Here is a 15,485-nt window from a genome sequence, read left to right as displayed (position 1 = left end):
ATCTCAATGGGAGTTCTGCTTCTTGGTTCCATATGTTGTAATTTCGAATAAAAATACATTAATGGTCGTTATGTTAACCGTTATCTGCCTACATATTCTGAGATAGCTAATTTACAGTCTATTCGTAGCTAGGGAAAACGCATTGGACTGACACGGTATGGAGCGCATTATTTAGATGCAGACTACGAGGCATTGTCTACTCTACGCCCTCACAAGAATGTAGGCTATCACCGACTACTGCTAAAACATTGTATAACATATTATCATCAAACGTGTAGACTAGACAGGCACTGGTGAATGCAGGAAACGACGATATAAAAAGGATACATCATCATTGGACACAGTAATCTGATGCATGCTGGTTTTGATTTCGTCAGGGTCCTAAAGTGCCCAAAAAGTTCCGTGTAAAGAAGATTTCTGTTTATTTGTCTCGTCTACTTGATATCATAATTGTAATTATTTAGAACTCGTGTATGGAGTAGACCTTCACATATATTGATTATCGCTAGGCTAATATTCAAGGACTAAAAACGTAGAGTGAACCCGACCGGTGCTATGACCCAGTTTCGTTCCATCCTCCGTAGCGGTCTGCTTTTACGCGAGCGAGGAGGACCCAGAGCCACAAATCAGCAGTTCAGAAAACCAAGAGATCAAAATGATGATGCTGCTCTTGAAAAGGGATTAAACTGAATAAATCTGTCGTCAGTGGAAAATCCAGCGTTCATTGGGTTACTGTTCCAGTTTTCTGCAGTGATGTTTTTGTAACCAGGGCATTTTCTCCAGGTTTTTCCGTCAGGTTGGTGTTTTAATTACTAGCGAGTTTGACTAATGAATGCATCGTTTTTCACTTTCCTCCATTCCATAGGATTGGGATACTGGATGCACGCGGCCTAAAACAATAACCGTTGTTTTTTTATTCTCCTGCTATTCAGTTCTAGTCGGCACGTAGGTTCACCGTCTCCCCAAAATAATTGACTGTTGGTGAGAACGGACCGATTTGTGCTGACAACCGAGGAAGAGAAAGGGAGAGATGCCGTTGCTGAGCAGCCGTTGTGAAGCTTGACTGATCATGATGAAGACCGATACCTCATCTTCCAAGAGCACCGGCTCTGGTTCGACGCTGAGGAGCCCATCCCCGCACCGGAACGCATACGAGGCGGGGATACAGGCGCTGAAGCCTGTGAAGGACAATGCTGCAAATGGCGATTATATGCAGGAAGGCCCCCGCGGCCGCCGGAGCTACGGCTCCAACGTGCACCGTATCAAGAACATGTTTCAGCAGATGCAAGGCCCAGGGAGCACATCTCCCGGCAGGGAGGGGGAGGGAGGGGAGGACCTGGAGAAGACTACTGAGAGGGTGCGTCTCTCCCTCCCCAGAGCCGGTAGCCTGAATGAGAATGTGGACCACAGCGCCTTGCTGAAGCTGGGATCCACTGTCTCAGAGCGGGTTAACCGGTTCAACCCCAATGCCAAAGCAGAGAACGGGCAGGCTCCCCTAGCCTCATCACCCAGCTACTCTAAGATGCAAGAGACACGGAAGATCTTTGAACAACAGCAGGCGGCACAGCAGCTGGAGCGGGAGAAGCAGGCCGCTGCCACCAACCGGGTCCTGCTGAAGACCGAGCGGACCTCTGGCCTGGGCTTCCATGATGGCAGGCTGGACGTGGTGGCCCGGTTCAACGGCAGCACAGAATCCCTGGACAGCCTGGACACCACCGAGGCCGTGTCCCCCACTGTCTCCCAGCTCAGCGCTGTCTTTGAACGGGCCTCAGAGCTCCGCAACAACCTGCACCGCCTCTCCTCCACCCCTCCACTGCCCTCCCGGGGGGTCAGCACCAAGGTGGGGGTGCAGCTCAACTCCAAAATCATCTCCAAGAGGGCGAACCGTGCTTCTGCCCTCCCAACTGCCAGCCAGGAGGAGGAGGGTGGTGGGGGGCGCAGCCAGAGGGACCTGGATGGGCCTCCCAGAAGCCTCAGGGCTGCCCCCTCATCCTCCTCCACCTCCGATGGCCTGAATGGAGGCCACAGTGTCCCGACACTCCCCAAGCCCAAAGAGGGCCGGGATAAGACTGGAACCCAGGCCAAAGCTGAAGGCCAGTCTGAGGATCACTCTGGTGACCAGGAGCCCAGCAGCACCTTAGTGAAAGCTGACATCCACCACATCTCTCTGGAGAATGGGGAGAACAGTACAGAGAGCGAGGCCCAGGTGAGGGAGACCTCTCCCAAGGGCACTAGCAGTGAGAGAGGGAGGCAGGGTGGAGATGGAGTGATGGGCCAGGGGGGTACAGCGGAGGAGGGAGAAGAGAGAACTGTAAAGGAGGATCAGTCAGGGGGAGAACAGGTGGATATCAGAACGTACAGCGCAGTGGGGGAGGACTCTGGAGGGAGCCAGCGGGATGAGGAAGAGGAGGATGAAGATGAGCCTTATGAGCCTGAGTCCAGCTGTCATGAGAAACCTGGTCTGCCTGAAGAGGAGGACCCTCCACCCAGCCGGAAGATCTGCTTCAGCACGGGGCCTATCAAGGTGAGCTCACACTCTAATAGAACATACATGGTCACGTACACACTATTGCACTGCATTCAATTATATTTAACACGGCACAGGCTTCCATCTTTACAACCAGTCCTTTTGTAGTAGTATTTGACTTGGTCACTACCACGGATTTCCTTCACGCCATACATTACTATACGCTTAGTCACCCCCCTTCCTCCTCTCCCCCTTTCCCCCTCCCTCTGTGCCAGTAGCCTTGTTCCCAGCCAGTTGCCACTGCCTGCCTGCATTCCCACTGTGCAGCTGACATGGCCCTGAAAGAACCAGTCTGTCGATCCTTATCTGATATGCAGCGGGAGCTAGCGGTAGCTCCCTCCCTCTCTCTCTCTGCAGCTCTCTCTATATCTTTCTATCTCTAGCTCTGTCTCTCTAGCTCTCTCTGTAGCTCTCTCTGTAGCTCTCTCTTTCTCTGTAGCTCTCTCTCTGTAGCTTTCGTTCTCCAGCTCTCTGTAGCTCTCTCTCTCTGTAGCTCTCTCTCTCTCTGTAGCTCTCTCTCTCTGTAGCTCTCTCTCTCTCTGTAGCTCTCTCTGTAGCTCTCTCTCTCTCTGGCTCTCTCTAGCTCGCTCTCTGTAGCTTTCTTTCTCTAGCGCTCTCTTTCTCTCTGTAGCACTCCCTCTGTAGCTCTCTCTCTGTAGCTCTCTCTCTGTAGCTCTCTCTGTAGCTCTCTCTAGCTCTCTCTAGGTAGCTCTCGCTCTCTCTGTAGCTCTCTCTAGCTCTCTCTAGGTAGCTCTTGCTCTCTCTCTGTAGCTCTCTGTAGCTTTCTTTCTGTAGCTTGATCTCTCTCTCTCTCTCTCTCTCTCTCTCTCTCTCTCTCTCTCTCTCTCTCTGTAGCTCGCTCTATCTCTCTGTCTGTAGCTCTCTCTCTAGCTCCCTCCAAAATGCTCTCTGTCTCTCAGTATGTCTCTCTCTCTCTGTGTCTGTAAATAATTGTTAGGGAGGAACAAAGAGGCAGAATAATTAGCGTAGCTGCTTTCTTATTGTGTGTCGGGATAAAAGGTGTAAAAGGTCAACAGCAGTGCAGTGGTTGGTTTTATATCGATGGCGGTAATGCACCTAAAAAGACAGGTGTACACTGCCATTAAAATCCATAGAAGAAGAAGACGGGTTGAGTTATGTTGGTGGTTGGTTCATTCCCATGTGCTTTACTAAGTTACACATGAGGAAGAAGTAATACTGATGATTTCTCTCAGCATGGTGAATAAGTTATCCTGATATGGCTGTAGCCTCCTTTATCCAGACTTAGCATATTTAATTGCCTGCTTATATACTGGAGATGGCTTCCCATTTTATTCAAACTCATTAGGTAGGTTTGTGCTACCAGAATACCTATCCCAATGGGCAATAAACAACAGTTGTCTGGATTTCACAGAGAAGTGAACATTCACACATTTGCAATGTGTTTTCTACAAACCGATATGATATTGATATTGAATAAAAAATGAAACTGATATTGAATTTCCGTATCGTTGCCCATCACAAATGATGCTAGACATAGACGTACGTTATTGTAGACCCCGTAATAAGCTGGAGGCTACATCCCATGTCAGGGCTAGGAGGGGAGAAGTTGATTCAGTGACTCTATTGACTGGGAAGTGTAATGATCCAAGAAGCAGCGTACGATTCTCTGCTCCCACAGCTCAGTCTCACTGCTCTGTCATGAGCTGTGTCCCAAATGGTAACCTATTCCCTATATAGCACACTACTTTTGACCGGGGCCCACTGTAGGGAATGAGCTCTGGTCAAAAGTAGTGCCCCATGCAGTGCAGAAATACTATTTGAGAAGGTCCGGTCAGTAAAATGTCCTAGGTGTTAAAGGTCCAGATGGATATTGTCATTTATCAGCATAGTAACAAACCCCGCCTTGCAACCCATGTGACCCCAAACTGTTAACACTCCTCTTGTTGGCGGAGAGAAAATGTTGCTTTTTTAAAGCTGAGTTCCTGCAATTCTACTAATTTTTCCATGCATTATTTGTGTTTATATGATACCAGGGGTCAAAGCCCGACTGAGCCACAACCCCCCTCAAATAATATTATTATTTTATTTACATTTTGTAGTCAGGACCCGCGGTCCGTATTGACCCAGTTCTGGTTCCGGATCCGGACTGTGGTCCGCGGGTTGAGTATGGGAGATGTAGGGAATGGTCGTTGGTCAAAAGTTGTCCACTATGTATGCATCTCGCTCACTAGCTTTAAGCACCAGCTGTCAGAGCAGCTCACAGATTACTGCACCTGTACATAGCCCATCTATAATTTAGCCCAAACAACTACCTCTTCCCCTACTGTGTTTATGTAGTTATTTATTTTGCTCCTTTGTGCCCCATTATTTCTACTTTGCACATTCTTCCACTGCAAATAAACCATTCCAGTGTTTTACTTGCTATATTGTATTTACTTTGCCACCATGGCCTTTTTTTGCCTTTACCTCCCTTATCTCACCTCATTTGCTCACATTGTATGTAGACTTATTTTTCTACTCTATTATTGACTGTATGGTTGTTTTACTCCATGTGTAACTCTGTTGTTGTCTGTGTCGAACTGCTTTACTTTATCTTGGCCAGGTCACAATTGTAAATGAGAACTTGTTCTCAACTTGCCTACCTGTTTTAATAAAGGTGAAATAAAAATGTTATAATAAAAAATAAAAAAATGTAGAGAATAGGGTGCTATTTGGTATGTAGACCTGTTCTCTGCTACCCCAGTTCAGTCTCCCTGCCCGGAGGTCTCCAGCATTAACATGGAGAGAGAGAAGCCCTAGCTCTGCCAAGTCAAGTGTGCGTTGATACTATTAAGTCCCACACTCACACATGCAGTGCCAGCTCAAGCAGCTACTGAAACAGCTATCATGACCGTCCAAGTTCTCTCTCTCTCTCTCTCTCTCTCGAACAGAGTCATGCATCGTCAAATTGTGTTTGACCAATGAAGGAATTGAATCAATGTTGTTTCCATGTCATTTCACTGAAATGACGTTGAACCAAAGTGGAATAGACGTTGAATCTGTGCTATTTCATAAGTTATGTTTCAACCAGTTATGATAACCCATAATTCCAGATCACTTCAGTAGAAGTTGTGACCCTATGAGAGTATCAAAAAGAGAAAACTGACTTCCTGTAGGGTTTTACATTGGCTCGCCATCTGCGTGGTGTGACAAAGCAGCGACAGCTCATTAGACCTAACAGAGAGCAGAGTGGGTCGGTCTGTGCTGTGGTCTTGTACCCGACAGTAATAACAATAATCTATTGCATTTCTGTCGCGCTTTTTTCTAACAGAAATAACACTCAAAGCGCTTTGTGGCTGACTGTCTCCCTGTCTTTTTGATATGTTCAAGTAGAGCTCGGAAAGTAAACCGAAAATTATAGACACCAATCAACTTATCGCAGGCATTTTGCTGATCTCGTTCGGTACAATATATTTCAGAAATGTGAAGTTTGAAACTAAATGTGTTTGCTAATGTGGGTGATAGTTAATGGGATAATTGATGGCTACGACCAAACTAGTGGTGGTCGTTTAAAGGATCATTGATAAAAATGCAAATGAAGGGTAGAACTTGTCATTCTATTTATCGTCATCGCATCAATTCAAGCAATTTGATCTCAATATGGATTTTTGTCCATATCGCCAAGCTCTATGTTCAAGAAATCTCAAAGCGATTTGTGGCCGACTGTCAGTCTTTTTGATATGTTCAGTCTACTACTACTGTACCCAACAGCGTCTGTCCTCTGAAACCCTCCCATCACACTGACACAGTCCTTCACTCTGTATCAGAGTCTCTTTTGTTATTTGGATTGATATGGGTTCAGTGGGAATGCATGGGAGTCAGAGGAAGGACAAATTGAAGGCCCTTTATTTGGTGGCTACAATGTCATGGTTTAATGACTGCCAGGACTTTGGTCACACAGTATTGTCACTAGCTTTTTTGTTGTTGCTGAATGTCTGTCTGTCTCTGTGTGTATTTTTCTTCTGTGTCTTTCTTTCGCTGTTTCTATTTCTATCTCACTGTCTCTCTATCTCTGTGTGTCTTTCTCTCTGTCTCCGTCGTTCTCTCCTTCGCTGGTACAGGAAGTGCTCGTGCTTAGCCATTATTTTGTGAATATTTCCCCCTCATCGTATCTGCGCTCTCTCTCTCTCTCTCTCTCTCACCCAGACGCCCACACATAGGAGTTGTTGTGGTGACAGCCACTGGGGTCTGTGTCAAATGTATTTCTTTTTTTTCTCTCTTCTCAAACTGGCACACACAGCATCGCTGGGGTAAAGTTCAGTTCACACTACTGGCTTTGTTCACTCTAACACCCTCCTCTCTCTCACTCCCTCTCTTTTTTTTCTCTTTCTCCATCTGTCACCATTCTCCTCTTGTTTTATGATAAGTTGATAAAAATAGCAGCATTGTAATTACCACAGACAGGCCTCTCCTTTGGGGGCTGTCTGCTTGTTTTAAACACAGGAACCTGCTCTCCGGTTCCTCATTTCTTATTTGTTTTATTGTCCTTACTCTATATTTCCTGTTTTACATCACTGTATTTCATAACTGTTCTCTCCTATTCTCCTGGTACAAGATGCTTTCAATTATTGATCCTAATGTTGATTGGAGTGATTTGTGTGTGTGTGTGTGTGTGTGTGTGTGTGTGTAATCATTTTTTTTTAAAAATAATCTCCTTAAAATTTGTACCATGTGTGTAGAAAAAACTATCTGCAACGTACACTCTTTCAACCAGGGACAGAATTCCCCTTTGTCCCTCTTCAACTATCTTTCCACCTCTGTCCATTCTTCACCAAGAATCTGATGAATATTTACAGCCTACCCAGTGGCATCCCATAATAGTCGGAGCTAGCTTCAGTCATGAATACACATTTGATTGTTTTGTTTTTTTACACTGTCTGCAATTCAAACAAATAAAGAATAGAAAAACAGTTTTTGATGTGATTATAGCCCAGTAGACTTTGTTGACTAGATATTGAAATGGGTTGAAAACGTATTTAGCAGGTATGTTTGCAAGCGTTAGTAAAATTGAGGGTTTTTACTTGGAACACAAGGGAAGCCAGAGAGATGTAATGCATCACAATGTGGCCAGGTATGATAAAACAGGTTCACTGGTAGGGAACAATTGGCCAGTCATCTCACACACTGTACTACCAAGTGAATCTATTGGCCAGTCACACATTGCCCATGAGAGGGGGATGGGGGACCAGACAGATTATCAGCAAGGTCATTCTGTCCCACTTTTTTGGCTGGGCTGCACCATATTATACAGTCTATGGGCTGCACCGTATTATACAGTCTATGGGCTGCACCGTATTATACAGTCTATGGGCTGCACCGTATTATACAGTCTATGGGCTGGACCGTATTATACAGTCTATGGGCTGCACCGTATTATACAGTCTATGGGCTGCACCGTATTATACAGTCTATGGGCTGCACCGTATTATACAGTCTATGGGCTGCACCGTATTATACAGTCTATGGGCTGCACCGTATTATACAGTCTATGGGCTGGACCGTATTATACAGTCTATGGGCTGGACCGTATTATACAGTCTATGGGCTGCACCGTATTATACAGTCTATGGGCTGCACCGTATTATACAGTCTATGGGCTGCACCGTATTATACAGTCTATGGGCTGCACCGTATTATACAGTCTATGGGCTGGACCGTATTATACAGTCTATGGGCTGCACCATATTATACAGTCTATGGGCTGGACCGTATTATACAGTCTATGGGCTGCACCATATTATACAGTCTATGGGCTGGACCGTATTATACAGTCTATGGGCTGGACCGTATTATACAGTCTATGGGCTGGACCGTATTATACAGTCTATGGGCTGCACCATATTATACAGTCTATGGGCTGCACCGTATTATACAGTCTATGGGCTGCACCGTATTATACAGTCTATGGGCTGCACCGTATTATACAGTCTATGGGCTGGACCGTATTATACAGTCTATGGGCTGCACCATATTATACAGTCTATGGGCTGCACCGTATTATACAGTCTATGGGCTGCACCGTATTATACAGTCTATGGGCTGCACCGTATTATACAGTCTATGGGCTGGACCGTATTATACAGTCTATGGGCTGCACCGTATTATACAGTCTATGGGCTGGACCGTATTATACAGTCTATGGGCTGGACCGTATTATACAGTCTATGGGCTGGCCCGTATTATACAGTCTATGGGCTGGACCGTATTATACAGTCTATGGGCTGGCCCGTATTATACAGTCTATGGGCTGCACCATATTATACAGTCTATGGGCTGCACCGTATTATACAGTCTATGGGCTGGCCCGTATTATACAGTCTATGGGCTGGCCCGTATTATACAGTCTATGGGCTGGACCGTATTATACAGTCTATGGGCTGCACCGTATTATACAGTCTATGGGCTGCACCGTATTATACAGTCTATGGGCTGGACCGTATTATACAGTCTATGGGCTGCACCGTATTATACAGTCTATGGGCTGGCCCGTATTATACAGTCTATGGGCTGGACCGTATTATACAGTCTATGGGCTGGACCGTATTGTACAGTCTATGGGCTGCACCGTATTATACAGTCTATGGGCTGCACCGTATTATACAGTCTATGGGCTGCACCGTATTATACAGTCTATGGGCTGCACCGTATTATACAGTCTATGGGCTGGACCGTATTATACAGTCTATGGGCTGGACCGTATTATACAGTCTATGGGCTGCACCATATTATACAGTCTATGGGCTGGACCGTATTATACAGTCTATGGGCTGCACCGTATTATACAGTCTATGGGCTGCACCGTATTATACAGTCTATGGGCTGGACCGTATTATACAGTCTATGGGCTGCACCACCCAACTCAATGCACACCACAGTACAGTCCTGCAGCATGCAGCCTCTGTGTGTCGTTTCTGTATGTGAAGCTAGGGCTGTGGAGGTCATGGCATTTTGTCAGCAGGTGATTGTCAAGCAAATAACTGCCAGTCTCAAGGAAATTGACCGTTAACATTTAGCAGCTCCTGGCTTCCACGCATAGCCTACAAGCCACTGACGCAGACTTTTGGAACATCCTACATTAAAAAAAAGTATAAGAAATCAATTTTAATATAGCCTACACCATCACAATAAATCGCTGTATTTATTTTAGACAAGTCTAAAGAAACATGATATGAAGAAAATGTCATATTTCAGAAGAACAGAATAGCATACTCTGAGTTGACCTTATGTTAGGTCCTGATCTGGCTATGCCATATGGCTGTGGGCTACACTAGTTCATTTAGCAGACAAGATTTGCTTAGAATTCCGTGGCATTATTTTATATATATTTATAGTATGAAGAATACAATTGAACATAAAATAGAAAGGATGTTTTCTCCAAATGAAATCTGAGGGAGTGCGCACATGCAGCTCTTCTGTGTTGAGCGGTTAACTAAGGTACGTGGGACGGTAGCGTCCCACCTGACCAACATCCAGTGAAATTGCAGAGCACGAAATCCAAAAATACTAAATTCAAATATTTAACATTCTTGAAAATGTGTTATACATCAAAATAAAGCTTAACTTCTTGTTAATCAAGCCGCCGTGTCAGATTTCAAAAATACAAAAACATACAAAAACATAAATCATATTTCAACCAGGCAGGTGCGACACAAGTCAGAAATAGCGATATAAAAAATGCATTACCTTTGATCTTCTTCTGTTGGCTCTTCAAATGGTCCCAGTTACATCACAAATGGTCCTTTTGTTTGATAATGTCCTTCTTTTATATCCATAAAAACTTAGATTAGCTGGAGCGCTTCAGTCAATAATCCACTCAATTTCCCTCCATCAAAATGCATAAAAAATGAATTCCAAACATTACTAATAAACTTTTAATAAACTTTTCCAAACAAGTCAAACAATGTTTATAATCTAACCTTAGGTATCCTAATACGCAAATAAACTATAACATTTAAGACAATAGTATGTTCATTACCGGAGATAAATTTGAAAGAACGCGTTTTCCTCCACGCGCTTGGAAACACTACAGCCAAAATGGGAGCCACCTAGAAAAACTACAATTTCTAGGTCATTTTTCCAAAAACCAGCTTGAAACTCTTTTTTAAAGACTGTTGACATCTATTGGAAGCCCTAGGAACTGCAATCCGGGGGACTTGGCCTTATTATTAAAATTACTAGCCATTGAAAATAGTGGTAAGCTGAAATGTATTATTTATTTATTATCAATTTATTAGGTTACGCCTGCCATATCAGTTCTGTTATACTCACAGACATTATTTTAACAGTTTTAAAAACTTTAGTGTTTTCTATCCAAATCTACCAATTATATGCATATCCTAGATTCTGGGCCTGAGTAACAGGCAGTTTACTTTGGGCACGCTTTTCATCTGGATGTCAAAATACTGCACCCTACCCCAGAGAAGTTAACAAAGAAATGGGTTCTCCTCTATTCTTAATTTAGAGATATTCATGTAACTTTAGTTGCGATACAAACATTGGGCTATATGTTTTGATTTTTAATATATTCTAAGGCTGCATGATGCGACTAATGATGATTTGAGAAAAGTTGAATGAAAGGCATGCTCTCTGCTTTGTCTCTTTCACAGCCTGCACACACTTCATCAATCTCTCATTCACAATTTGACAAGCTCTTGATAATGCCTCGAATTTCCCGGCAGCATCCCCCTAGTGGGGCCATAATGGCCCCTAAACAAATCCATGCCTTTTGCGCCCAGTGGACGCTGTGCCCTTGGGCTGAATATAACAATTATAATTGCCGCCTTTCAGCTGCGTATTCCGAAGCACCTCTCACTCACGTCTCTCTCATATCTCAATTCTTATTAGCCAATACCCATCATTTGATTGAGTTCTTCTCACAGGCATCTATCTCCGCTCCGAAGTAGGCTACAAGTGAAGACAGACACATCGGGGGTGCAACTGCGCACGTCCTTATCGAATTCCGAGGTCCATATTGAAGATGTTAGAAGGACTGTCCACCTTTACTTTTCGTCAGCCGACAAGATGAGTAGGCCCAATGAACAGCAAAAGCCCTAGCCTACGAGACATAAATATTCCGAACATAGTCTGGGACAGTTGTGGGATGCGATAGATCCCAAATTAATACAACTACTCACATCAAAAAAACATTCAAAAGCAATGATGCTCATGCAACCGATCGAAATGTTTAGGTTGAAATGTTGATAAACTATTAGGCTATTTCTTCACATTATAAGCTCAATAATCCGCACACGGCATAAGGCTAGAAGTGCGAACGTTCCAAAATGCAATCAATTAGCGGGAAAACACCATTTTCATGTAATGCTTTTATTATAAAGGTGCATTTTTATGGTGAAAATGATCTTCCCCAAACTGTACGCCAGTTCAGGCTCAACACCAGTTGCAACGCGGATTAATGTGCTTAATTAAGAAGTTATTTGGCCATTTTAGTTGCGATACAAACCATATCAAAACGTATAGGCCTACTGGCTAGGCTACATGAGGTGGGGGACTATGATTGGAAAAATTTGAACAAAAAGAGGCATGCGACATTTCTTGCCTTACTGCACACAAGCTGGGCATCATTCACAAGTGATTAATATATCATTCAGCACTCCATTACTCTCCTTCTTGGTCAAATAGCCCTTACACAGCCTGGAGGTGTTTGGGTCATTGTTCTGTTGAAAAACAAATGATAGTCTCACTAAGCACAAACCAGATGGAATGGTGTATTGCTGCAGAATTCTGTGGTAGCCATGCTGGTTATGTGTGCCTTTTTTGAGTTGTAAATACATCACAGACAGTGTCACCAGCAAAGCACTATCACACCTCCTCCTCCATGCATCACGATGGGAACCACACATGCAGAGATCATCTGTTCACCTACTCTCCATCTCACAAAGACACAAAGATACCAAAAATATCAAATTTGGACTCATCAGACCAAAGGACAGATTTCCACCAGTCTTATGTCCATTGCTCGTGTTTCTTGGCCCAAGCACGTCTCTTCTTCTTATGGTGTCCTTTAGTAGTGGTGTCTTTGCAGCAATTCGACCATGAAGGCCTGATTCACAGTTGATGTTGAGATGCATCCGTTACTTGTGAAGCATTTATTTGGGCTGCAATCTGAGGTGCAGTTAACTCTAATGAACTTATCCTCTGCAGCAGAGGTAACTCCTTGTCTTCCTTTCCTGTGGCGGTCCTCATGAGAGCTAGATTCATCGTAGTGCCTGATGGTTTTTACTACTGCACTTTCAAAGTTCTTGAAATGTTCCACATTGACTGACCTTCATGTCTTAAAGTAATGATGGACAGTCATTTCTCTTTGCTTATTTGACCTGTTCTTGCCATAATATGGACTTGGTATTTTACCAAATCGGGCTATATTCTGTATACCACCCCTACCTTGTCACAACACAACTGATTGGCTCGAACACATTAAGAGGGAAAGAAATTCACTTTTAACAAGACACACCTGTTAATTTAAATGCATTCCAGGTGACTACCTCATGAAGCTGGTTGAGAGAATGCCAAGTTTGTACAAAGCTGTCATCAAGGCAAAGGGTGGCTACTTTGAAGAATCTCATATCAAATATATTTAGATTTGTTTATCTTTTTTTGGTTACTACATGATTCCATATGTATTATTAGTTTTCATGTCTTCACTATTATTCAACAATGTAGAAAATAGTACAAATAAAGAAAAACCCTGGAATGAGTAGGTGTGTCTAAACTTTTCACTGGTACTGTATATGCGGAAGCTTATACCTTTCCAGACCATTCAGATCTGCATATATTGACGAATTAGGGGGAACGGGTGGCAGGCGCATTGGAACTGACTGATTGTTTGTTGGAGCTATCCCTTCCTTTATATTTAACTTGTTTATGCAGTTTAATTAAGGTTAAATTGTCATCAGGAGACTTAGTGGGATTAGGTGTTTGTTGTAGGTACGTCTGCTTAATTCTCGGAGAGATGTTAAGTCTGTTATACCTGCTAAGATTGTTTCTGCAGTTTGATTAAGGTTTGATTGTCTTCAGGACAGTTAGTGGGAGATTGAGTGTTTGTCGGAGGTAGGCCCACCTGAGTGGTTCTCGGAGGGACGTTAAGTCTGTACTGAGCTTGTTGCTGCTGCGGTGTGATTTAAGCCACAAGCCAGCTCTCAGAAACCAATTTATCACACATCTAGTGGGTTAATTGCAACAGATATCCGGTACATTGAAATGAAATGCTCTGAGACTGCAAGTAGCAGATAGTTCAGAACAGGCAGTCTATGAATGAAGATGTTAATAGGACACATAAAACAGCCAATCTCATCACTTTCCATCCCATAATTCTACTTTGGTAGTTGAAGAAAGCTCTGACTAAAGTGCCATTTCAATGGGACATGGGGAGAATCTCAATTGCGTTGCCTTGATTCCTCACTTCCACTCTCCTCGTCTCCTTCTCAAAACCCATTGGATGAGAATGTCAGAGGGGAGGGATCTCTGACCTTTGCATCCAATGGGTTTTGAGGAGGCCAGGACAGAGGATGCAAAGGAATCAAGAAAAGCCATTGAGATTCTAGCATGCATGGAGAGCAAATAGTATACAGTGAAAACTAACATCTTGTAAAAAAGAAAATGTAATAGGAAGAGCGACTAAGAGTGTTATAAAAAAAAGTGTGAAACTCCCCAGTGGTAATGTTAATAGGTTAGCAGCTGAACTTGTGGAGAGACTGTGTGGAGAGGAACATGCTATTTCTGTTGTGAGAAACCAGCTAAACTCACCCGTCAACACCACATCCACACAGCCTATTGGGTTTAAGCCAGATTTGGATTTGTTTTTGGGGAAAGCAACAAGAGGAGGAACAGGGTAAACTGCTTTCTACTAGGACCGTGTTTCCCAAAAAAGGAAAACGTGCACCCTTTAGGGGTCCTGAGGACAGAGGTTGGGAAACCCGGGACCAGGAGGATGTAACCACTTGACCACAATGTTACCCAACCACATCCCTCCCAGCCAAGGGCTGTGTACCAAGTGGCATCCTATTCTCTAGTTCAGGGGTAGGCAACCCTGGGCCTGGAGTGCCGCAGGCACTTCGTGTTTTGGATTTAACTGACCTGGAAGACCAGGTATGTTGAATTTAGGCAAATGTACACTGTGTTGATCAAATCCGCTAGTTATTAACCTAGTTTCGACACAATTGGCAGGAAATGCTCAATGCTTCAGGAAGCTTTGTTTCCCCTTCACTACATTTGACCAGGGCCATAGGGACTAGGGTGCCATTTAGGGTGCAGCCAAGGAGCCATTGTGGTAATTGTTGAAAAAATATATAACAGCATGAGGGCATGCCTCTATATACCTCCCATAGTACCAACCTAGTCATTTGTGTGTTGCTGGTGCTTTTTAATATGTGATACATTCCAAGCGGTTTCCCTGTTTGGTTTCCCTGTTCTGACACAACAGAAGGCGTTCGCTTAGTTTAGCTACTGGCTGCACACACAGCTTTTGTAGTGCGATTGGTGGCAGAGAGGGTTGGAGGGAGGGGTGTTCCTGGCCATCTGTTAGCCACTGTGACCTATTATCTGTCACAACTGGAGCAGCAGCATGTATCCTGCCCCAGCCTCCCCCTGCCCTGCCCCAGACTCCCCCTGCCCTGCCCCAGCCTCCCCCTGCCCAGCCCCCCACCTTAATCCCCATGTTTGTCTCCTGAAAGGGGGAAAGGCTGGCAGGCAGGCTCATGTCGCTTATTGACTGCCACAATGCCACCTTATCTGCCCCGCCCAGCTCAGCCAGTGTTCATCGACTGTGTGTGTGCGTGCATACAGTACAGAAGGGAGGGAGGGAGGGAGGATATGAGAGCATCATGTAAGATGATCAGTGTCTGTCTGGCCTTTAGTGGGATACTCCCATATAAGGAAGAAGTAAATCTCTTGACTTTGGAAGGAGAAAGTGTTAGCTTTC

The 15,485-nt window shown here is 44.3% G+C and overlaps 1 protein-coding gene across 2 annotated transcripts in view; it reads left to right on the top strand.

Moving 5' to 3' along the window:
- Positions 1 to 292: 292 nt before the first annotated feature.
- The window catches only part of LOC110499248 (neurabin-2), a 26,475-nt gene continuing 11,282 nt past the window's right edge, over positions 293 to 15,485 (top strand). The window contains exons 1-2 of one of the 2 annotated variants that reach the window (XM_021576258.2): positions 293 to 796; positions 933 to 2,524. In XM_021576258.2, the coding sequence (XP_021431933.1) occupies positions 1,070 to 2,524 (1,455 nt within the window). In that variant the 5' untranslated portion in view covers positions 293 to 796; positions 933 to 1,069. Of the gene's footprint in view, positions 2,525 to 15,485 lie in introns of both variants that reach the window. The other variant, XM_036956073.1, reaches the window with a different exon arrangement.

This window comes from Oncorhynchus mykiss, chromosome 20, assembly GCF_013265735.2.
Source record: "Oncorhynchus mykiss isolate Arlee chromosome 20, USDA_OmykA_1.1, whole genome shotgun sequence".
Taxonomy (NCBI): Eukaryota; Metazoa; Chordata; class Actinopteri; order Salmoniformes; family Salmonidae; genus Oncorhynchus; species Oncorhynchus mykiss.
The sequence above is the reverse complement of the archived record's forward strand: the minus strand, read 5'-3'. Positions and strand labels throughout refer to the sequence as shown.